The following is a 25,311-nucleotide window of genomic DNA, read 5'->3' on the forward strand; positions in this document are numbered from 1 at the left end:
AACATAAAAGTTAAGTTCAGGACTCGTGCTCACAGTAATGGCGATTAATGATGTTGCAGATGAACATTGAATGTAAACGTCCCGTAGGGTAGTGTCCGAAGTGGGGCTGAACTGTGAGTGGTTTACCGTGTGTAGGGCACACCATGGAGAACTTGCGACCTTAATTAGGCGACCTTTCACTCCTAGTGAGGTCACACCGGTCGCTGTAACCTCGACTGCCGCAGTGTGGTTACTTACACTATGTCATTATGATTATTCCGCAATCCTCTGATTGCATTACCAAGCTTTGAGTTTCATGTGCGGGTGTGTGTGTACCCATGTACCCTCACCATGGCCACCCACTGGCTCCTTCCTCTTCTCTCAGGACGTGCAAGATCTCGTTCTCTGTATACAGCTCTACTTCGTTATCCCGCCACCATCCATCCAACAGAAATGTTGGGCGAGAGGCGAGGTCGGGGTAGATCCATTATTAGGGGTAGCTTTGGGGGAAATCCGTTCTGCTGCAAACGGGTATATCCGGTTGAGACTGAACGTCTGTGCTCGCCGTTACCCGTCTTTGTAGGGGTACTGTACCCGTACTTTTGTCCGCCGGCCTTCGGTATGTGGGCCTTATGACACGGGTATGTGTATAAACACACCTGCTCACATGTACGTGTTCACTTTGACCCTGAATACCCGAGTTGCGGAGGGAAAAGGAAGGAGGACTAACCCCAAAGCATGGCCTTGCACTCCCGTGCTTCGCGCTTCAAACGAGAGACTGGAGTTCTTTGCTGAATACAACTCACCCTTTGCAAGCAACATATTTGCAGAACATTGTTTCGCATCCAGACTCTAGTTAGTAGACATGTAGTAAGAATGTTTAGTAGGCAAATTAAGAATATTAAGTAGATATATATTATGCTTTTCAAACTGGTCACAAGTCCACGCAAAGCGCCTGCCTGTCGCTGACAACAGTGTCATGGCCAGCATCCTGGTGACAAGAGGTGTGGTGGGGTGGATGGGGTGGGGTGGATGGGAGTGGCTGACGAGTTGTTTACCACATCAGGATGTGCAGGGCCGACCTAGTCACTCCTCCCCTCGCCTCCATTCACTGGTGATGTTGCTGCAGCACCAACAACAGGTCGAGCGCCCTGCCCGTGATTTCCGTGTCGACAGCGCAGGTCGCCGTGACCCAACCTGCCCCCGCCTGCTATCCTCCCATTCAGCCGGTGCAGGTGTTAGCCATCAAGTGATTTGGGCCACCCGACCACCCCATCCCACCCCACTGCACCGATGTACCCGCTGACTGCCTCCTTCCAGCGACCACCGCCATCACCATGACAACGCACTTTCCTGATTTACTTCTTCCCTCTCTCCTAACCGCCAGGTTTATTCATTCTTGCTTCCTTGTTTTAATAATAAAAAGTTGATTTATGTCGCGCATTTCCACACTTGAGAGTAGACTCAACGTGCTTTCCATAACTTGTTTTTTTTTACTTTTGCTTTTCACTTCCCTTCTCTCTTGATTTTATTTTTTCTTCTTCCTCTGTTTCCAGTGTTTTGCCAGTTTTCTAGCATGCTCACATACCATAACTGATGTGCTACCAGTTGTTCCTTGCATCGTCTACAATCAGGTATCAAAAAAAAAAAAAAAAGAAAGATGGTGGCAGATGACTCAGCAGGAAAAAAAAGCGCTCGGTAACGAGGCCTGAAGACGAAGCTGTGCGACTGCGTGCTACAAGAGACGACGTAACAGATGGTTCCAATCGATGTTACCTCTGCATTTTCCGCCGAGTGCGCATGTCTCACTTTCACGCACGCGCTCGTCCGTGACGCTTTGACTCGGGGGGTCCACGTGCCGCCGACGTGAGGAGGACGTTTGGCGCATCACGTCAGCTGCTGCAGATGCCTTGACTTTAAAAAAAAAACTGATTCGAAGGCAAGAAACTCAAGATATATCTGCTGATAAAAATAGAGCAGAAGGAGGTTTGAGGAAGGCGATGTAAAGAGAAAAAGGAGAGTCAGGTACAAGGTGTGCTTTTCCGAGGGCTTGGAGTTCGGAACTGCCTGCGCCGTGGACTGAGACCTGAAAAGGATGGACGTAGGTAAAGGTAAAGGTCAAGGATGGGATGTGGGGGAAAAAATCAGGTACATGTACTTGCTTACCGTGTACAGGTATGAAATTTAAACGAGCCTACCAACCACCCGACAGACAAATATTACAGGCAGACTTCGACAAATGTCGGAATGTTGTTCGACTGTAGTGTGAGTTCAGGTGCGGCAGTCTCTGTCAATGTTTTCGTCACTTCCGTCTTCACTCCAGTACACTTAACTGTCAGGTTCATTATTTCTCTCCACTGATTAATTGTTTCCGTGTTTAGCTCCGTGGTCCTCATAAGAAACATGGAAATCCAAGCTTTAGTCAGTGCCTCCCACTCTCCATCATGACCCCAACTCCCTCTTTATACCCGCTTTCCAACAACACTTTCCATTTTTCTCGATCTTGTTTTATCAAACCTCTTCACGCTGAGTAGCGCTCACTATAGTTGTAAGAAGTAAGAGACCTTTAAGCTGTTCACAGGAATGTTTGCCCAGGTGGGGAGGGTACCTGAGTAAGTGCTCCTTATCTCGATTAGGTTCTGCCCAGTCGAAATTTCCGGAACTTCCGTTCTAGGCTTGGTTGGAATTTCGCTTATGTACCCGCATCTGTTAAATTAATTCTTCACAAGTTTCTACCCAGCCACTGTTGCAATCTTCTTTTTTAAATTTGGAATTTGGAGTAAAAATGTGTGAATGTAGAACTTGAATCAAGCAGTTTATAAACTTTGTATTGATGACATATTTGAGCTTTAGTATAAGAACATGACAGAACAAATAAACAAACAAACAAACAAACAGGTAAATCTTGTATCACAGGTGCAATCCTCTGTGTTGAATCGCAAGGGAAGTGTTGCAAGTGTTGCAAGGGAGGATGAAGAGCCTGTCCTGTTGCTTTTGAAATGTTAGCTTATGAGGAATTCAAACACCTGGCCACCTTTTCTCCAGAGAATATTTTAATGTGAAACATTTCATTATTTATTTATTTCTCCAATATTTTATTAGCTGCAACCTCGCTGATAAGGAAGGAATGTTTCGCTTCGTGTTTTTAGATTAAATATCTTTTTCGTGAACAGTTATTTTTATTGCCGTAGAGGTTTCAAACTAGCCTTCACAAAAGAAAGAAAGAGAAAAAGAATGAAAGGAAGAGCAAACACGAGCACCACTCTGCAGTCAACGGCGCTCTAATAGCTTTGCCAATGATGGAAACAGGACGAGGTTGGGAATGACTGACGGAAGAAGGATCGGCCACTCGGTGGGAAAACCCAGCTCAGGTGAAATTTCCATGTTTGTCTTTGTCTTCGGGTGAGGTGGCGACCCGAGCGGTCGAACATTCCCGGCGTCCTGTGGCCCATTACTTTCTTAATGCGCATGTAATGCTAAGCAAAGATAACTCCACTCCAGCGGAAGTTCATGCAGGTACTCCTGACATGCGCAGTAGCGTCCAGAAGGTGCACAAGTCTTTTTCTCTCCTGTCATCCTACAACCTCGAGTCACCCTCCTCTCACATCCCCCCATTTAATACACGCAAGGTTTGACGGGAATGGAAAGTGGGATTATGTCCTAGGTGGCGCCACGACAGGACCGGTATAGTAAACGCTGATTGGCTCAGTCGAATCAGGTGATTATTTTGCGCATGCGCCGAATTCTGGAATAAAATAAGAGACAGGGATGTGGATACCATTCACATTGTCATGGCTACAGACAATACGAAAATCATAAGTTCATTAAGCTTTCGGGTGGACCTTGGTGATATGATGACTTTGACCTTTTGTCTGTGAGGTTTGAAGGTTTGAATTAAGGAGTGAACGTGGATTGTTGCTCACTGACCATCGTCATCTGACTAATGTCACCTGGCCAACCTGACTAATGTCACCTGGCCATTGTCACCTGGCCATCCTCACCACTGTCCCCTGGCGATACTGGACATTCTAGGTAGGTTCGGATGTCAGACTGGCTGGTCTGCCAGTTGGTGTTGGAAGGCCGTTGCTGTAACCACTAACCAGTGGGCTGCCCCTCCTGTATGATGCTGATGACTCTATACACGGGTTTCCATGCTCGCAGAACCCATCAGCTGGCGGCAGCCACACGTGTTACTAAAAATAGTTTAATGAAGGGGACTTCCGTTTCTAGACTAGCAGTGTACCCGATGTGTATCTCAGTTTTAACAGTTTTAACAGTTGTAAAAGTTGTAGCTATGGACCAGAGCAGAAGCGCAAGCGTGGTGGGCGAACCTTCTGTTCGGTCATAAACTGCAATTACAATTATAAACAAGCAGCAGGATGCACGGGATCGCACGTGTTTTCATCATCTTTCAAAACCAAAAAGAGTGTGTGGGTGTTGTGCCACAGTTTGCATGCTCTCTGTAATATTGTGTGCGTGCTCAAGTTTTGAAAAAGTATGTAAGGAGTCGCTATCTTTTTTAATCATTTAGATGGACAGGAAACGGAAAAGGTGGGCGGGTGGCGAGAGATTTGCGTAGGTGTGTGGGTGCGTTGGTGGTGTGGTTGGTGTGGGTGGTGTGGGTGGTGTGGGTGTCAGGGTGTGAGGGTGGTGTGGGTGTGTGGGTGGTGTGGGTGGTGTGGGTGCGGGTGTCTCATAACGGCCCCCTTTTTCTTTCATGTGTGTAATGGCATCATTGAGAGGCTCCACGAGAATAAATTGTAAAGATTAGGGCTGAGAGAGAGGAGAGATGTTTGCGGCTGTTGTGTGTCCTGCACCGGGACAAGCCTTTATTGTTCTTACGATGTTTTGCCGCCGAGTGTCATGCACAGGGAACTATTTTCTGTTCGTGTGGGTGTATATTCTGTTGATAATCAATCAGTAGCATTTGAAATCTTTTTAGACCGATCTCCAATCGACATGTAGGGAAAGTGGTTGTGGAGTGTATCAACATGAAGAACTCCAAGTAAACAGCACTGAAGTCAGAGGTCAACCCTGGCGAACGCCCACGTCATTGCTTACCAACCTCGCTGTCGTTGGGGACGAGACCATCCTCAACTTAAATTTCCCCAACACGGGCTACTCCATCGTCAATGCACCCAAATAAATCCTTTCCCCAGCATATCAAAGGTGGACCAGGCAGATATAGAAGGACTGTCACTATTTGCTTTCGTCGTTTTGCTTTGTTCGCTACCCACGATTATTACTTAATTATTACTTCCGCAAGAGCAGAGAACTGTGAAAGCAATTTTGTCAGACGCAGAACCTCTCTTTGATTGAAATCACTCTTCATCCATATCAGTGAAGCTAAAAAAGTTCGCTAAAGACAGTCGCAGTGAGAGAATGCTATAATCTAAGCCACGCACATGCGCTCTTGTCAGTTTGCGCACGGCACTAACTAAACTGCTAAATTCTTATTGGATGTTGCCATCTCTCGAAACAACTTCATTCAAACTCGTCTTTCATCACAATGTTCCCGTTATTCATTATTAACGACTAAACTGCTTTCAAAAGTCCGTAAATAAAACTACAAGCACATCAGACGACTGGAAATTATCTTCTTAATTTTTCAGTGACGGCCTTCACCCTCATTTACTATTCACGATCATAAGGTCACCAACCCCGCTGTACCCGGAAGGCTAGAACAAGGTACGCATGTCGCTAGGCGCTTGCATGGTTGGCGAGATCATTCACCTGTCTAGAAGAGAGAGGAACCACCAGACACAACCACGGAGGAGAAAAAGAAACAGCGCCGTGCACACGAGGTGACACACCGAGACTCGATCGACCGACACTCAGACCGAGGCTGCGTCACGGAGAGATGGCGGCCTGTGATGGCGACCAGCGGGGAGTCGACCTGGCGATGTATTGTTTGCTCGGCAACGACTTGATCAGCGATAGAGCTGCCCACCCAGCCGCCATCCCCATGCCACCCGCAACTTGTGTTTGTGACACACCCGGATGCATTGAGCAAGGTCAGAGTGTCCTGCGTGAAGCAAACAGGGTGGGTCTGCTTCCGGTCGTGAAACAAAGTGTTTTTGTACACAACACAAGCACCTTCGCCCCCTCTCCAGGACAAACATATGCATACACCACGCTCGCACATGCATGCACACACATTTACGCACACAAAATACACACGCGCGCTCGCAGACGCACGCTCACACACAGAGAGGCTTTCAGAAATTAAAAGAATCAAAGACTCTTTGTGTGAATCTTGCAACACACCCGTGCCAGTCATTGATCCATTCATACACGTGTCCGTTTATACGTGCATGCAGAGGTGAGGGTGTGGGGTACATGAAGTGGAGGGATGGGTACTGTAAGAGGATGCTTAGTCCAAACTAGAGAGATGGTCGAGTACGGATAGTGACATCAATTGAAATGTTTGGAGTTGTCTAACACTGGTTATTTTGTGATGAGAAGATACACATCACGTGACCTTTTGAACCAAGAACAAAGAGCACATCATAAATATTAACCGTTGATTGATTTTGCTGTCGACTGCAATCAGACTGAGGTAGCAAACCAGAACATCAAGTGATGTGGCTTTGATGGAGACTGACTTTATTCCATCTTCATCCAATAGACTGGTACTAAAGTGGTAACTAATCCCGTCTGCATCTCACACACAGACGGTTATCCAGATTACGCAGAGAAAGAGAGAGAGAGAAATCAGTATTTACTTCAGTCATCTGCATCAAAAAGCACGGGACAACCTGGACGCCATCAATCTCAGTATTCATACCCGGGGTTAAAACGCAGACTAATCGCGAATAACGAGACCTGCTGCCCCCCGTAGGACAGTTTCTGCTTTCGGAGCAGATTTTGGGCCGTTAGGAGGCAGAGTTCAGCGCCCAAGACGAACCATTACGTCATGGTGCTAAAAATAGCCCGCGCGCCAGCGCCGACGTCTGGCGACCAAACGCATGGCATCATCGCGTCCCACTGCGCATGCGTGCTGGCATAGGTATGGTAGCAACAACAACATCGCCCTAGCAACAGCGTGGTAGTCTTTCCATTCCTGTTTTGGTCATTTTCCCGCCGCCACACTAAAGGACAAGAAAGAGAGAGAGAGTGATGAGGGAAGTGGCTCAACGTGTCTACGTGAGGAAAATGATGCTACTGCCATTCCTGTCTCCTCTCTCTCTCTCTCTCACTCCCCTGGCCTCATTACACCCTTCTCTCCTTGACGCAGTTATCTGTATGCGCAGGCGAGTGGCGGGAAAAGCTTGCTTGCGGGCAGGGTGGAGAGAGGCGGGGTAGGTGGGGTGGGGTGCCCATATGAGAAGGCAACATAATCGATAGGTCAGTCTTGTATTTAGTCTCGCCGGTAGGTAACAGGCAGTTCGTCCAGAGTGAGGCAACATCGCTGCCTTCTCATTGGCTGCCTCGCTGTGACCGCATGCGGTCATGGCGGGGGTCAAAGTTGCGGTTAGCAACAGGCGCGCTGTGTGGCCGGCGGTACGGTAACCTGTTGATGCTATACGCGCTTTCCGCAGCCGCGTTTTGGGTTGGAGAGAAGCGGATCAATTTTCAAGCGCACGTGTACGCGCACACACACACTGACGGACGCACACAAACACTAATATAAGTGTGCACGCATGATACCCTCACACGAGTGAGCAAGGTAGGTGTAAGGTTGTGGAGGTGGGGGAGACACGTGACAAGTAACCTTTGACATGACCATCTCAATAAGAAGTAGCAGGAGAAGTAGGACAGCGCGTGAGTGCTGACACAGACATTGTAGTTGTATTAGTCATGCCTGCGGAGGGACGCCGAGCTGCCACTTATAGCAAGAAGAAGGCGAGAGGGGGAGACAGAAAACTGCTTGGTGTTCAGTTTTTTTCCTCCCCACACTTTCATCGCCGCACCCCCCCCCCCTCTTAGCCAGTGCCAGAGCAGCATTGATAGCGATGTCAACAGATTGGTTAAAATCCTCAAAACACCGTCTGTTGTCTGCAACATCGGTCCTGGCAGCCTCCATGTTGCAGTGCTGACGTGTATATTTATGTCCCACAATATGTCAGTAATTATTGTAGATATGTTTGCTCTGTTACTGTTTTATGTCAGATGTCAAGTCAGCAACTCAGTGATTATTCTAGAGTGTGTGATGTAACGACTATATGGCGATGACATGTGACTGTTCGTGCAACTAACCGTAGTAACGTTCATTTTACAACTGTCTCTGCTCTCTGAAGGGAGGAGAGATGGTAAGTTGCATACTGTGCAAGATGGAGGATTTACTTTTTTTTTCTTTCTTTCTCGGAATCAGCTCGGCCAAGATGTCCCGCTCAGACGCACAGAAAGGGAAGAACAAGTGGGGGGAATAGAGAAATGAAAGTGTGTGCAAAACAAAATATACTTACTGATAAAACCTATTTCTCCTGCTCCGGACCCAGCACCCCCTCGCCATCCCCCTGCTCTCGTTTATCAGCATGCGTCACTGCGGGGGTATTTTTGGATGCTTATTAATACGCTGACAGAAGGCGAAGGGGTGAAGGGGGGGAGTTTTCGTGCATTATGTAACCAGCCCCCTTGCTGTGACCCCTGTGACGTCATACAACGGAATAGCTTCACCTCAAGATGGCGGAGCGGCCAGCACTGGGCGTGTAAGGGATGACGTCATACAACGGAATAGCTTCACCGCTAGATGGCGGAGCGGCCAGCATCGGGACTCACGTGCGTGTAAGGGATGACGTCATCTTGTCGGACAGGGATTGCAGATTACATCCGTGCGTGAGTAATACCGTCATGCAACATTGACAGGAAGGATGAACCAGGGATAAGACATGTTGAAAAGGGATGTATATGTTATTGCGTGGGTGTGTGTGGGCGCGCGTGCGTGCGCGTGCATAAATGTGGGCGGCCGTAGCTGTGTTCATGTACGATTATTTCTGAGTACAATCCTGCAAGTATCATGCGTATAGGACGCGTGTCTATAAATATCTCAATATCTAATGAAAAAAAATCCTAGATTCACAATGCATTTTTAAACAGCTAAAGGATTGACATAAATCATAAATTAAAAAAAAACTAGATGATAGTCCTCAGCCTATATAAAAAAAAAACATTTTCCAAGTCTCCACAAAGTCTGACAGATTACTACTGAGAAATTAAAAAAAAATAAAATCGAAAGCATCCTCAAAAGCTGCAGCCTTGGAAAAGACTTCTCACTTTTTAATCATTTAAAATTTCTCGCGAATTTTTGAGAATCGTCTATTAAAAAATAAATAAATAAGCAGCTCTCAACAAGAACTGATCTACCGTATCTACAAATCTGTGGCGCGAAGTGGTTGCCATAATTTGCGGCGGATCGATTCCTGCGCATGCGCGGCGGGCAAGTTGCGGCAGGTGCCGAATCGGGAGGCTGACATCACAACAAGGGAAACAACCCAGTTTCTCAAGGCCGTGTTTACGTGCGATGCAGAGCCAGCAAATGGGATTCCCCCCCCCCACTTCACATCCTCCACCCAGACTCCCCGCAAGCCTGCCTCCTCCCCTTCCCACCGCCATCTCCCCCCACACAGCGTGCGAGCGCGCGACTAAAATCAATCAGCGCCGAGATGAATCAGATTCGAGGCTCGTCGTGCGCCGGGGAAAATAGGAAATACCTAAGTCCTAGCATCTTATCGACTGGCGAGGGGGACTGTTGTTGATGTCTGCGGTTTGTGTGTTGGATGCGCATGACTGGGTGTCAGGCATGACGGTCACGGGTGGCTGACGGCTTGTCGAGGGTCGTGAGGTCTTCCTGCAGCTTGTCACGTGACATGGCTAGCGGTCATCTGTCTGTCTGGCCACACAGTTGCAGCAAGTACAGGTGAGGACAAGGCGCTTTTTTTTTTGTTTGTTTTTTGTTTTTTAATCGAGTTCTTCGTTGCCGATTGCCTTATTAAATGTGGCTTGTGCAAAAAATAAAAAATTTAAATCAGTGTATTAAAAATTTTAGTTCAATAGTCTCTTTTTCTCCACAGAAAACACTTGCTGAAAAACATTGATTCAACTTATATTATTATTATTTGTGGTAAGATTGATAAGTAATGTTAGTGATTTGTCATGTTAATAGCAGAATAAAAATTAACATCTTTGCCATCCTTAGTATCATTATTAACTTTTATTTTCTGATATAACACTGTCTTATATTTACATTTATTCAACAATAAAATTTCACAGATGAACTGCTGCTTGTATATAATTCGATTTTAAGGGTTGAATGAATTTAAAAAGTGTGTGAATGTTTTAGACTGTCTTGAAGACCTGTCAGTTATCAGTTGAAGCGTCAGTGACCGTTTGTCGTTACGATTCCACACACAGACGTCAGTGAGGCCAACAGAAACTGTTATTTCTTGCAGTTTCATATCATGATGCTTATATTATAAAATTACTCATTACTGACATCAATGTCCCGAGGTTAGTCGCACACTAGTGACTTTAGGCTTCAGCAATGGCTATATTGAGTGTAGTCATTATCAGTAACACTGGGGAGGGAGTAGTGTTTATTGTTACACGTGTCTGGCTCTCCTTGATACACAAAAACATGTCTAATAATAATAATAATGCTGATATTACTGTTGCTATGTGAGGTGGGTGTAAATGAATGTGGAATGTAACGGAGACGACAGCCGCCATCAAACACATCCAGAGGGAGGGTAAGGGGAAGCTACTCTGAACTTGTTGCACACACACACCTACGCATGCCCGCAGGTAAATAATTGCTAACGCACGAGCACACACCAGGCAGGCGTGAACATAATATGTTAACATAATATTATATATTATTTTGCAAGCCACCCAGCATGGACCAGGGAGCAACGCGCCGCTCAAAGCACGTGCACAGCTGACGACGGTGACGATGATGATGTCATCGCTGGCGCTGCTGTTAGTCGACGTCTGGCAACGAACTGTTCAGAGAGTGGATGCAACAAGTCCTCTGTGTGACAGGGCCAACTGGGGTGTATAATGTCAGCAGTTTATTACATTCATTGCCAATAATAATAATAATTAATCAAGCGCACTTCCTTTACATACTGGATGACAAGAGGCTGGCAGAGAGGACGAACCGGTATAATATTGTACAGGATTACATATTGTATACACACACAATCAACATGGAAACACACACACAGACAAACACACGAGATCAAGTCACACACACACACGAACACAAGAGCGGCCACGCGTTCAAACATTCTAGATAAAGTCAAGCAGCTTTATTAGATGGGTCTGTGATTGCGACCATGGAGTAGTTTCCCAACAAGGGTATTCTTCACTCAAGAAATCATCAAAAAGTGAACATAAAACCCACACGCAGTGTGAAATCACCAAGCACACATACATGTACAGGCGCGCGTGCACACACGCCGACCTCACACGCTCCTGTCTACACATTACACCGTAACAATGGTTAGCAAAGTAACTCTCAAAACAAATTAATAAAAGCAACAACTTGCACAACAAAGTATAGAAAAATTTAGTACGAGCTACCTTCGAAACAGAACAACGACAAAACGCCAGAAAAAAACGCCCTATGTATACCTGGCATCTTGCTGAAAATGCAGAAGGTAGGTAGGAATTTCACAAGGTAGAAATTTAAAAAAAAAGTCCATAATATACAGTACAATAGCGTATAAAGTAAAACGGTGCACAACTGGATAACAAAACTAACGGCCAGCCCTTCAGCGCCTATAGATAACAAGATCAGTTGATAGTTATAACAATCTGCTGCAACAAGCGTATAATATGTATGCTGATATTAATTGACAAATTAAAATCGTCTTTAAAAAAACCCGAAACAGCTGTAGCGGTATGGAAAGGACAAACAACACGCAAATTCAAGACTGAAAAACAAAAAAAAAAAAAAAAAAAAAAGAGAAAGAAAGAACCACCTGCACATAGGTTTGTACAGAATATTTTGTCCAAAATATTTTCTCATTGAATATAAGCGTTTGCTTAATGCTGTACATGTAGGGGGAGACCCTAGGCGGTCTCCTTACTTAGTCTCTGGTAGATACGTGATAAGCAGGCAACTATGGTGAACAAAATGTTACAATTGGTCGCTAAGGAAACTACCGTTTAAAGCTGGAGACACACGCAAGCGATGCGTTGTTGCTAGTAGCGACACGACGTTCGTCACAGCTGTACATCGTGTCCAGCTGCAGGTAACGACACAGCTGAAGTCCAAATAAAAGCAGTCTTGATCCACTAATCAACAGTTACACAAAATATCCCAAGAACACACTCTTTCTCAACTTCGGGTGGATTCTATTTCCCCCCTACACTACCCGACTACCTCTATCAACCTGAGTTTCATGGACACGAAAGCGAAAACTGGCACGAGTGTGGAAACAGAGATGGAGGTAGGGGCGGTGTTGGGGGGAAAGTGGGATAAGGAATGGACATTTTGGTGACCAAGATTGTGCTCCACTATTCTAATGGAACTAGAAGCTAGGACACGACTATGAAGTCTGCCGAGGCTAAGCACAGAAAAACAGGAACAAGACTGAGGACGACGACAGACGACACCAGAGGTACTTTTCCGGAAGAGGAGGCTATCAGCCTGAGACATCGTGGGACAACGGCAAGTACCTTGCCCCCATGTACGAATTTTGAAGGGGATGAAGGGAACTTTAATACATGGGCACGGTGCAAGGTCTGTGAGAGACGAGGACCTGGGTACGGAACGAAGTTTGTTGTGAGAACACGGTGAGCATGAGCGAGGGTAAGGTGACCACAAAAGGGTACATCCTAGCATGACAGGGTACTGCATGGTAGGATGTGACACAACAACACATCTCAGGACGAGAATACATTGCTGCGAATAAGAGCAGGGTACCGTGATATCACGCTGAAATCCCGATACGTGCCTCCTGGGGACGGTGACGTCACTACTTGCGTCAGCGTTGTCCTTCTGTAACCACGTGGTCTTTTGACAGAAGACGAATAAACCCCGAGAGACGCACGGGGGAGGGGAGTGGAAGATGATGGAAATAATCCTGAAAAAAAGAAGGAACTATAAAAAAAAAAACCTGGAGGGGGAAGCGTAGCAGTGAACAAAAGCAAAAATCATCTTCAAGAACTACTACTGGGGTGGTTCAAGCCATCAACTAAAGCCACCAAGCAGCCGGCCCTGTAAACAGGTACCCGAGGCGAGATTTGAACCCAGGACAGCCAGTCCTCACTGCATTGACCTTTGTCCCCACCTCGAAATACCGAGGCGGGTGATCACCAAGCATCAGGTTACAAGACAAGCAAGGCGAGTTCTCAACGAGTATGGAATGTATGGCAAATAATGTTAGAGGAGATGATGAACATGCTCTATTAAAAAAAAAACTTGAATACGGAGAAGGCAGTTACAGAAAGGACAGAGTGGCAGCCGGACTAAACACCATAGTCTCGAGGGCCAATGCTCATATTATTCTACAGAAACCGCTGTTTCATACTGACGAATGCAGTCATTCCTCCCGCCAGGTAATTATGCACGCAAGTGTTCTCTATCTACATCTGACCCAGAAAACAATTAAGAAAGCAGCAACGACATTACAAAAAGGTAGAAAGAAAACTGTTATCTGATTTGTTATTTAAACAATTTTTCCATAGTTTGTTTTAACTTGTCCACAGCAGATACACAGTTTTTTGTCTCGAATTGCACCAAACGCTCTGTTGTTCATTATCGGAGATCGCTGTCGCCGTTCCTTCCCACCCGAACCTTCGGCTTTACCCTTTTAGTTTTACATGAACTTTGTGTGACCTCACACAGCTTTGGTATTTCCTAGCAAAAAACAACTAGCTGCACAGTTACACCCTATTGTTCCTTCACCCGTTGATTAAATAGTAATTATTTCTACAGTCACCAGTTACATTGCAGCAGCAGTTCCGTTCTCAACTATTTACATATTCTTTTTCTCACAAAACGCAGAAAATTGAGACACTGTCTTTGACATCTGATTAAAAAAAAAAATAATAAAAATGCAGGTTATTCTAGAAAATAAAAAGAATCTACAGCCACGTAACGGAACCTCCAGATAAACGACTTCTGTGTGGGTACAGGGAGTGGAGGGAGGGAGATGGAGACCCTTCCGTGAAACAATGAGAAATGACTTGGACAGTGACTGGCCATGACAAACTTTTAGTTCGTGTCCGAGCTTTTTAACTATAACTGTCAGTGTGGTCCTGAGTCTGCACCGGGCCAACCTTTGTGGTCTCTGGAAGTGACCTCTTGCTCTCAAGTGTAACCGTTGTTTGTTCGTACGCCGGGTACATCTAACCATCAGCAAAAACATTGAAGTAGTCCACACAGTTCAACCGGCAATGATATGCTTAGTGGGATAAACAAAAATCTATTAAATATTTGTCTCTACAGTCAAAAACGATGCGCTGTATATACACGAGGCAGACAACTAAATACTCTACACTCCATCTACATCTATACATACTCTAGGAGCAGATATGGCACAAACCACCCCAAACACACAACAACAAGGGCGACTGCAAAATCAACATCACATGCGCGGCAGAAGAAGAAGATTGCGTTCTTGCCACCCAGGGTGGAAGATGTTCTGAGTGTTCAAACCTTCTGTGGTGAGCTTGCAGACTTGGATTCACGCACGAGTCTACATACCCACGGGATAGATACCCCAGGTCACATCAACTCCTCCATCCGTGTCATGTAAGTTATTCAGGTACCTTCCAGCAGGAGCTGGGACTTTCTTTAAAGGTTATAAACATTTGTGTCTGCAAGTCTTGCACAGGTATCGAACACAAGCAATACAGCCTCGAAGAAGAAATACTTAGGATGCCTACTTGTACTATTTGAACAAATTTAAAGCTTATTTTACCCGTACAATCTTAACCTACACTTTGGTGCATCTATCCTTGAAAACCAAGCCAAGCTATTTGCGATGTGGAAGTCACCAGTCTCCTAACTTCCCTCCTAAAAGACCTCCTCATTAGGATTAATATTCGATAACGATTATAATGTCTCTTCAGGATCAGCAATAAGTTCATTGCTAATAACTTTTGCAACATTCAAAGAGAAATTTACTTCTCGAACTGCTCTTCCTATAACTGGCGGAATCTGATTTGATGAATAATTTTGTTGGCTGGTGACCACCACGGCGACTGGATTCCTCTGTCCGTTCTGTATATTAATGTCATTAATTCGCAGGCTCTACTTTCACACGTATGGAAGTAAAGACACTGATGACATTAAGCTATGGCACAAACCTGACGCCCACCTGCAAATCGAAAAGCAAGCTCAATGATCAGCAGTGGGGAAGGAAAGGAAAGCAATATTCTGTTGACATACTAGCACTAGATACACGAAGCAAGCAATCACACACACATACACAATGACACACCCCGGCGTGTGCCCTCGGTAATGGAATCTGGGGGTCACTCAAGGGGTCAAGCTATGGACAATCCAATCCCCTTCTTCATACACACAGTATGAAATTCTAAACTGTTGTTGTTGTCGTAAACTGATCTACATTTGCATCGTATACTGTTCAAAAATAAAATAACAACACTCGTCTTCGGCAGGTATTGCCAGCAATGATTGGTTAGGGTGGTCTGTGCATTGTTTGGCAGCACGTGTAGCATCAAGATAAACAAGTCAACAAGGTAATACTCATAATATAAACTGCTGCCCGACTGTCAACGTAATAAAAAATGTTTCTTCTACATATAAATGTATATAAATCCACAAAAATTATAATTTTTTTATGCCCCGAAATGAGGTCAATATGACGTCGAAGCGATAACGGGGAAGATAGTGTGCCGTCACTTCCGCCACGTCGATGACGTCAGTACATTTAAACTGAATGTGACGTCATACCAAAAACAGGAGGGAGGGGAGAGGGGATAACAGCTGCCATTAAGCACTCTACTGCTTAATACTGTAAACATGTAATATTTTACTCACAACTCGGCGCATTGCAGACACGTTAATAACGGAATAACGGTCAGTTACAGAACAACAAAAACAAAAAGGAAGAAAAAAACAACAACAAACCAAGGACAAACACACACACAACACCGGTGTCCTTTGCGGGTGGTATTGAAGAAGAGCGCGAGGATAAGGCGACTTACGTTACCAGCGCGCCGTTCTTAGTTTGCTGCCGATTGACAGAAGAGCGTAGCTGGTGCTCTCCTTGACCCCTTAATCAGGGTCAGTGATGGGGGATGTGGGGTGGGGAAGTTGCGGAAGGGAACCATCGAAATCCTCTGAAGGTAGCTTCGCACGACGTGACTTCGAACAAAGCGGTTGGCAAAGATGTAGTCGGCAACGAAGACCTGTCCTCCCGTTGCCCAAATGCATTTCCCATAAAAACTCCCACGTCACCACTACCCCACCCCTACAACTCCACCCGTAACTGACTCTAACCAGCACCACTGGGAAAGCACCTGTAAACCATGCATTGCCCGTGTAATATCAAAGGCGGCGATAAACGCTTTGAGCGAAGTCGTCGTCGTGCACACTGGCCCACCCCAGGGTATGGAGACTGAAACCGTAGACAAAATGGCGTCGCTACAACATTTGGCGGACTGTTAGCGGCTAGTAGACAAATAGAATGGCTGCAAAAGCAAGCCTTTGAGACGTATCTGTTAAGCGGATGCTGTCGGGACGCAGACGCGATCAAAGTAAAAACTACCATGTTGTCGATATTTTCTCTTCTCTCCCATTTCACGCATCCTCTCAAAACACACACACACAAGGTTTACAAAAACAGTCAGGGGCTGCCCCTGTCTAAATATGACCTCTAACCTTGTACATTCAGAGGTTGAAAAGACATGCTCGCGCGCGCGTACACACAAAGCAGGTAGGACTAAACAAACCAAAACAGAAAAGAGCTGCCAGCGGTCTGTGGTCGCTTAATTTCAGGGGAAAAATAAGAAAAAAATCCCCCAAAAACACGCACACGTGAGTTGCAGCACGGGACTGTCGCAGACACACAGAAATGTAAACGTTTGCCGCAAGGCTACGCTTCATCAGAGCTAGACTGCGGGGGTTCTTCCCTCCTGCTAACCCCTGACCCCACCCCCTCCTTACCCACGGCCACTAGACCCTCGCTAGACCTGCTGAAGGTTGGGGTAAGGGGAGAAGAACATTAGCTGACGTCATCTCGGCTACTGTATCGCGTCAGCTTGCGCGATGTAGATGCAAACGTGACGTCATCGTCGTCCTGAAAACCGCTGACGTCCACGCTTTCTCTTTTGATGAGGTTGAGGGCGCCAACGTCTCTCAAGCTGCGGGTTGCTCGTTCCGCAACGGTCGGCTGCTCGCGACACACCAAGTTGAGAGGCAGGTCGCTGTCGTCCTCGCCGTCGTCGACAACGTCTGCTTGTTCTCTTTTCAACCAGGACGGTCCACGCCACGTGTGGAGCCCGCTGCCACGTGCCGACCCTCAGCCTCGAAGTGTCGCTCAACCCCGTCGTGAACCAGGCCGCAGTCCTCGCTGTTGCGGCGCTTGCTGAGGTTCAAGGGAGCCAACTGCTCGATGGCGGGCGACACGAGTGACGTCCCGTGAAAGCTGGCCACGCGTTGGACGGGCCCGCGGCGGAAGTGTACGACGGTGCTGTCCCTGACCGAGGTGGTCTCCGAGGCGGAGGGAAAATGCCCGGGTGCGAATCGGTTACCAGACTGCAGCGAGGACGAGGGAAGGGTCGCCGAGCTCCTGTCCACACCCCGCAGCACGCGGGGAAACATTTCTGTCCGCTCCTGGTTCTCTCTCACCACCTTTCCAACCTCTCTCTCCAGTCCTCCGCCGCCACCACTGGAAATGAGAGGTGAATGAAGGTGAAGGTTGCCGAAGGTCGCAGTCTCGGAGGCGAAGCCGCCACCACCACCAGGAGGGGACACCGGGTAAGCAACAGGAACGGACCTGCACTCCCTGTCCACAGCCGAACAGTCCTCCATCCCAGTGCCCAGGCTGTCCTGTTCAGGCATGGAGTGAGGTACCAGGACCCCTCCAAGAGATGCGGAGGGATGGTGGTGATACGAATGGGGGCCTCCGGGACCCGAGAACGGCAGCAACGGGGAGTGTTGTGGGGGAGAGACTGGGGAGGGAAGCTGAAAGCCCCGGAAAGAAGATGCAGATGAGGCGGCGTCGGAGACGTGGGTGGGGCTGGGGGACGGGGAAGGCGTTCTCGGGGCCCGCACCTGTGTGGAAGCAGCCACCCGAAACGGGTATCGACGCTGGAACTCCTCTCGCAGAGCAGCGGCAGCCACGGCGTCCATTTCCAGACCTCTCGTCGACGGACCGCAGGTCAGAGACTACTGCCACTTCCGGCTGACCAGAAGCAATCGTTCGCATCCCTGCTCCTCCCGGGTAGCCAGAAAGCGAGGGCGATGTGCTAGTTGGCGGCAGCGGGCGGTGAAACGGGGTGGCCGCGGGAATCAAGACTGGCGCCGTGTGAGATGATGAGTGACTGGGCAGAGGCTTGTAGGCGACATGATGCGGGGCGCTATGCAGCGGCAAGGCCGGGTGGACCACAGCTGGGATGGAAGAAGGAGAAGGAGGAGACGACGAGGACGGGGTCGTTCCTCGGAGGTCTTCGTCCTCTGACAGTGCCGGACTGGCGGCACACGGAGCTGCTGCAACTTCGATCCCCAGAGGCAAAGAAACAGGGTCCACCGACCTGGCGGGGGGAGGCAGGACGGACAGGCGAGGGGAGGGGCAGTCCAGCAGCTGCGTCAGACGCTGTGACACGGCTAGCAGCTGTGCCGAGCGGGCGACGGCGATGGGGTCGTGACAATGAGGCACGTGCACCTTCAGCGTCTGCACCAGCGACGCCTTCTCCTCCACTAACGACGTGCGGGCACATTCCAGCTCCACGTTGTGCGTCTGCAGCGAGTGAATCTCCTGAAACACCGAGCACATGGCTACAACTAACATGGTACGTGGAACCTAGAGGGGAGCTCAGCATCGTGTATTGTGACAGGGTCGCGAGGTCAGGTGATGAGCCTGCACTTCCTCAATGTGAACATGCCCACCCAATATTTTTACAGTTGCTTTTTTGTCTCGGCTATGTTGTGTCGCTAGGCAAACACTATACGAATTGAAACCCCTCCACAGATGGTTTATATCTTTAAATATAAGTATTTTTAAATACATAAGGTGTTAAAAATCTGCAGTCACCTGTCACCTCTCTTTTACTTTCTAATTTTACATTTTACTCCCCAGAAATATCTATGTCCTTATTGGCAATATAACCCTTCGTCATCTGGTCCTAAATCCAATGCAAGGTCTCTTCTCCATGCTTATTCACAAAAGTTCTATTCTTTAATTAATCAAAGCTACTCGTCGTTTTTCGATCATAACTGGTACCCACACACCCAGAGCACAAAACTACACAAGCAGGTGAAATGAAGCCACCTGCAGGAGACTGTCCTTGCGTCGTTGTCCTTTCTCGCGGGACCGCTTGGCCGCCAGCCTGTTGAGCTCCCGCCGCCTGGCGCGCTTCTCCAGCTCCTCAGACGTTAGCTGCTGCTGCCACACAGACATAGGGGCAATAATTTCATTAGCTGCTGCTGCCACATATAGACACAAGGGAATTAATTTCATTACCTGCTGCTGCCACATATAGACACAAGGGCATTCATTATTTTCATTAGCTACTGCTGCCACATATAGACACAAGGGAAGTAATTTTATTAGCTACTGCTGCCACATATAGACACAAGGGCATTCATTTCATTAGCTGTAGGCTTACTCCAGTTCCAGCAGACAAAGTATGGGGTAGGGTACATTTTTTTCTAAGATTAGACGAGATATATTTCCTAAAAATTTGGATGGAAACTCTTTTTCCTTTTTTTAAATATAAGCAAATGGGTATACATATCTACAAATGACAGAGTCTATATTCTTTCAAGATATGTTAAGCCACAACCATATTTAAGTATTTAAAACCAACCAAACTCGTAAGTGAACATGTAATGGACATGACTACCAAATGGTCAAATGAATTGGAAGACTGAAGATGTCCACAATCACCAAGTTTAACAGCAGAAGAACAAATTAGACAAAACTTGTTCTTTTATCGCTCCCTTCCTGCATTCTCTCGTACACACATGCATGCATACATACAAATTCTTCACTTATAACACCATTGCTCCATTTTTGTAGTTTTATTTGCAAGCAAATCAGAGTGCTTGGTTTTAAATGGCTGTAACTGAGTGACAACTAAATTTGAAAGAAAATACAACCAAAAACAGAGAATATTGACTGCACCACAGCTAGAAAATTTAGTGCAAGCTTCAGCCCTTGGAAACAACTGCTTTGTAGAAAGAACACAAAACAGAAAGAATGAAGAAAAGAAAAAAAGAGACAGATTAAGAGAGAAAGCACATAAAGAAAAACATTGCTTCAAGATTTTTATAAGAAATTTGAAAGATCCAAGAGATATTGATGGATACAGTAGCTTAGCTTACAGTAGCAAAAAGCAAACGTGTGTGTAATATAGATCACGATGCAAGGGCAAAAAGACTACAGAGCCTTCATAAAAGAACACTGATGTCCACAAATTACATCTGCATCCATCCAGCTTGGATTCCAAGCAACGCTGCACAATCACCAACTCCACTTCTCTTTCTTTAACGGGTGCACTGTGTCGGATTGCTCATTCACCATCAAATGAAGAAAGTTTGTCGCTTATGCATGTTCAAGTTGAATGAACAAAATTGTGAACATATGTCCTTTGGCTAACGCTGATTTTGGAGGGGGAATAAAATAATTGAACATACTTGTGTAAATTAGTTTTGTAACAATTGTGTGGCTGAGATGTATATATACAGTCACGCATCACCGACAATGCCCAGATATGAAAAATCCAAATAAAATTCATACAAACCACCCGATTATAGGTTAGCAAAAAAAAAAAAAGTTAATAAATTATACAATGAAAAATATGTTCTTACAGCTTCACAGACCTTTCAGAAAAGATTAATAAGCAAAAGGAAACATCTCAAGGGAGATTTTCCTCCCTCTTCCCACCTTCACTCAGTTTAGTCCTTCACATATCTACAGTAAACAATACCAGTATTCAAACGTCATTCTTTCAGAAACTTGCACATTTCTCTCTGTTATTAAATGTACACAGAAAGCACAAACATACGTACAAGCATGCATAATAATATTTTAATGCATGCATACCCAAGCTCATATGTCAGCAGGATGAGCATAAGTTGTCTTACCTGCAATTTTCCTGAATTCAGTGTTCTAAAATATGTTTTGGGGGTTTCTTGGTTTTGATTTTGAACAGTCATTGTCTTAGGAACTTCTGCTGGCAGCAGAACCTACCTGGATACTAACACTTTCATACAGGTGCAGTGTAACCTTGGCAGTAGATTACATGAGAGCTCAGTTCAGGGTCTGTACCTTCATCTGCTGTGATGCCTCTTTGTCCACCCTCCCAGTTGCTGCTTCACCTCTTCTTGGTCTTGATTCAAAACACAAGTAGTACTGACTTCATGGCACTCTCAGGCACAATACAAGTAACCAACCCACAAAAGTTAAAATCTTCAAGGGAAAAAGTGCAAAAAGCAAGCAGCAGATTTGCAACATCTTTTGTGACAAATACTGGAAGGCAGCGCTAGATGCACAAATGTCAACAGTTTTGCAAGCTTCCTTCCCATGTCAAGTACAACATGGGGTATTAATTGCATCTCAAATCATGGCCTTAATGCTAAAATATTACCATTCCTAGCAAGACCAAAACCAAACCCTCACTGTGCCACAGCATCCTTTTCCTCTGTGTGACAGTAAGGTTGTTCAAAGGGCTTACAAGTGTCAGGGCACTCCTGTCAAGCCACATTAAACTCATGAAAGTGTTCAAGTACTCCATCCACATCACATTAACATTTATTCCTACTGTCTTCAAGGACCTGAAGATCTTTATTTACTCTACCGGACTGGTTTAGTCTCAGGATTTGCACATTTCCTCCTCTTCCTTGCTAATCTCAAAATAAGCAGCGACCTTCTCCATGGGTTTTCTCCAGGATCTTATTATCAATATCTCCACAACATTTAAAAACACAAAATCCCTGGCTGAGCAGATAGGCAAAAACATACCAAGACAAATGGGGATTGGCACATCAAATGACAATAGTTAGGGGAAATGCAGTTGAATAAGGTTAGTGTCTTGCACCAACCAGCAGCTGACTGCTTCATGTCGTCATGATGCAAGGAAGATGTCTTAAGAGTGGTGCCGACAACCCCTGCACTGGATGTCATCTCTTTGCACCTGCATCCACTGTGTGGTTCACATGTTTAAGTTCTTTTAAAGTAACAAAGCTACTTGCAAAGCTTGATATGGATAAGGTTTACAGAATGCATGAAAACACCCAGGATACATGATCTTCCAACAGCATATCATCCTGTTCAACTCCTAAACTCTTGTCTAGGTCTGTATTTAGCTATAACTATATAACAAAATGTAACATTCTATTTTCCATATCGCTTTATACATTTTGCTACCCACATTTCTTTACCCTCACTTATATTTGTGCAAGAGCCAATAAATCATCTTCCTAATAAATAATGTAATGGAATTATTATTAATATTCCTTTTCCTCCCTTCTTTTATGAAATATTTTTGAAACTTTCAGATTTCATGATGAAATGAAATTTTACATGCAGTCATGTATGCACATGTGTGCCTGGATCTGTTCTCAAGAAACCTGTTCATAGAAGAAATACAGTTTTCATTCTAGTCTTATCAAGTGGGCCAGCGTCGAGTGTCTCTGATAACAAAGCCTCCACGCAGTGCCAGCTGAAGCTTCAGTTTCTCATCAAAGTTCTTGCATTCTCGGATGTGATGGCAGCACAAGGAGTACAAGCTAAATTTCTCAGACTCAAGATTTTCTATCTCCAGCCTCAGCTTCATGTTGGCTTTTTCCAGCTTTCTCACTCTCTGGAAATAAAGCAAAATTTAATTCACCAATTCTAATGAAAATTATTCCCTTTTCAGCCATTTTAAATTTAATAACTACAGAATGTTTTGCTATTTGGCAAGGCGGTGTGTGACATGAATTTTTTTTCATTCCTGCATTATGTATGCAATGCAATTATCTCCCTTTGATCTAAGTTCTGACTTTCAAGATTTGTATACAAGATTTTTTGAAGACTTATTTTGACAAAACCTGGAGCTTGTACTTTGGTTATTAAATTATATCTGTGGGAAACAGATGCCATATAGGATATGACATATTAGACAATTTATAATTTTTTTTCCAACTCCATTAAAACAAAGTGTATTTCCTTCTCCAGCCATCCTAAAAAAACAATCTTCTTATTCAGATATTGTGTTATTTTCAAATAACAAATTTAAAAATTCTGGGTTTCAACACTTACAGAATTCCCAAAAAATTACCCTTCAAACCTCCCAAGATTCATAAATAAAAATAAATGTGACAAAAAATGTGCTCACCTCACTCAAGGTAGAGGAAACTTTGCGCTGTTTTAGACGAAATCGCTGGGCGGCAAGACGGTTTTGGTCTCGGCGTTTACGTGCCCTCTCCTCCTCTTCCTCGGTCAACTACAATCAGGCAGGAGAGGGGCGCGTCAATCCACCACGTTTCCACGAAGAGCCTAGCTTGGGTAACGCAGCCAACAACCCCCACCCACCCACCCTTAAATGAGGGAGATTAGGCTTTTATTCTGAGGCAGGTTCAACACAAAGGTTTCATAAACATTTCAGTATGAACATCTGTTACAAGGCACAGACGAGGATAAAGGATAATATTTTGATATTGCAATAGTACTTTCTTATTGGAGCTTATAAAAAGTTGAAAATTGTGGATTAAAGAACCAATTGTTTGCCTTTTCTATTCATAATTCTATGAATGTATTAAGGCATAATGACCATTAATGACTTTTTGGGAAGTTTGGTGAATCATTAAACAAAAAAGATTTTGTTTCCTTTGGAGTCTTTTAATAGAACAACATCCATGAGCTGAGATAAGCTGTTTGTTCTTTTCCTAAAGATGATACAATTAACTTCAATTCAGATTCTTAAGCAGTATTTTGTAAACAGAAGCAGCCAGTTAAATCAAAACCCCCACCCCAGCCATTTAAATGTGATGAATATACATACAAGATTAAAATGTGATGCTGTTGCTTGAAATGTTCAAATCTGCCAAGTATGTCTAATTTGCTTTTCACGTGTTCAGATAATCGCAATCAATTTAATTTTTTATTGCGACATGCTTTTTTTAAAATCATTTTTTAAATTTTTGTGTTCAGGGAGGGATTCACCTAACCTTTCTGATATAGTTACAGGAGAAAAAGCAAAAACTCTGGCATACGGAACATTTCTAGGTAACCAACCTCGTCCTTTGGTGGCGTCTTAAAATCAACAGTCAGCTCCCTTTCCCTTCAGCCTTGCGGCGTGACTGTATGATGAGGCGAAGGTCTTGCTTGATGATGTTGCTTGGATCACCAGAGTTGAGCGTTGCCAAAGTAGCAACCACCAATTTCTCATCCTGCACCAGGTTGCAGGTGTTAAGAAGTCCCACAGGAGGGGTCCGCCTCACACTCGGTGAGACAGGGGTGCTGCTGGCCGAAGTGGACGGGCTTTGAACAGGCTCAGTTTTGATGGGTGGAGAGGAACTGGAGCTAGAGTTGGAGCCTGAACCAGCAGTGCGCGAGCCGGAGCCAGAGCCCATGAGAGCAAGAGAGGAGTGGGCGTGTGTGGCTATGGCTTGCACACTACAGGTGGTCATGCCTGCAAAAAAAAATCAAAGTTTCTATTTAATACAATGTCAATAATACCCTCCTCGCAAGATCCAATAGATTGCAAAAGCAGTTTTTATGACTTGCCTATTTCTTTTCTTTCACATTTAAATAAAATGGTACACAGTTCCTTATTTGGTGGTTTAATCCATGATGATGACTGACTTAAAATGACAAGGTAAATGTTATAGCTAAATCCTTTATTCATAAAGATGTAGCTCACTATGCAGTCCTGTTTTGTTTTCTATTCTTTTGAGAATGGCTTTGACATGTGAAGACACTAAAGTGTTCTGTGTAGTTCAATCCAAAGATTCACCATTTTAAGCATCCACCACAGTACATTTACGTGCAGAGGAACGAACTATTACTTCTCTCCCCAAAGTTTGTTCTTGGTTTTATGAGGAGCTTTGAACTCCATCCATTTTAAATTGAAAAAAAAATTGTAAAGCCCCTTCTATTTTTTAAAATTTGTAAACATTAAAAATAATGCAGGAATAGTAAAATAAAACATTGCAAAGCATTATTACAATTGGAAATTAAATTGCCTCTGTCGGAAGGTTGACTT

General features: G+C 45.1%; 1 protein-coding gene across 1 annotated transcript; it reads right to left on the reverse strand.

Annotated features, from left to right (window-relative positions):
* Positions 1–11,213: 11,213 nt before the first annotated feature.
* LOC112570436 (actin cytoskeleton-regulatory complex protein pan1-like) lies at positions 11,214–24,736 on the reverse strand. The gene is made up of 4 exons (XM_025248848.1): positions 24,432–24,736; positions 24,342–24,387; positions 19,392–19,505; positions 11,214–18,878 (listed from the first exon to the last, which is right to left on the reverse strand). Exons 1-4 carry the CDS (start codon positions 24,734–24,736, stop codon positions 17,955–17,957), a joined length of 1,389 nt encoding a protein of 462 aa, XP_025104633.1. The 3' UTR covers positions 11,214–17,954.
* Between the last annotated feature and the right edge of the window lie 575 nt (positions 24,737–25,311).

Source organism: Pomacea canaliculata, linkage group LG8 (genome assembly GCF_003073045.1).
Source record: "Pomacea canaliculata isolate SZHN2017 linkage group LG8, ASM307304v1, whole genome shotgun sequence".
NCBI classification, from domain to species: Eukaryota; Metazoa; Mollusca; class Gastropoda; order Architaenioglossa; family Ampullariidae; genus Pomacea; species Pomacea canaliculata.

Bases quoted from the DNA above. Each gene is read 5' to 3' on its own strand.
- LOC112570436 (XM_025248848.1), bottom strand. From the start codon at position 24,736: ATGACCACCTGTAGTGTGCAAGCCATAGCCACACACGCCCACTCCTCT. The intron at 19,506-24,341 runs GTTGGTTACCTA...TCTGTGTGGCAG, and splicing joins AGACGCCACCAAAGGACGAG to CAGCAGCTAACGTCTGAGGA. The intron at 18,879-19,391 runs GTGGCTTCATTT...TCGGTGTTTCAG, and splicing joins GCAAGGACAGTCTCCTGCAG to GAGATTCACTCGCTGCAGAC.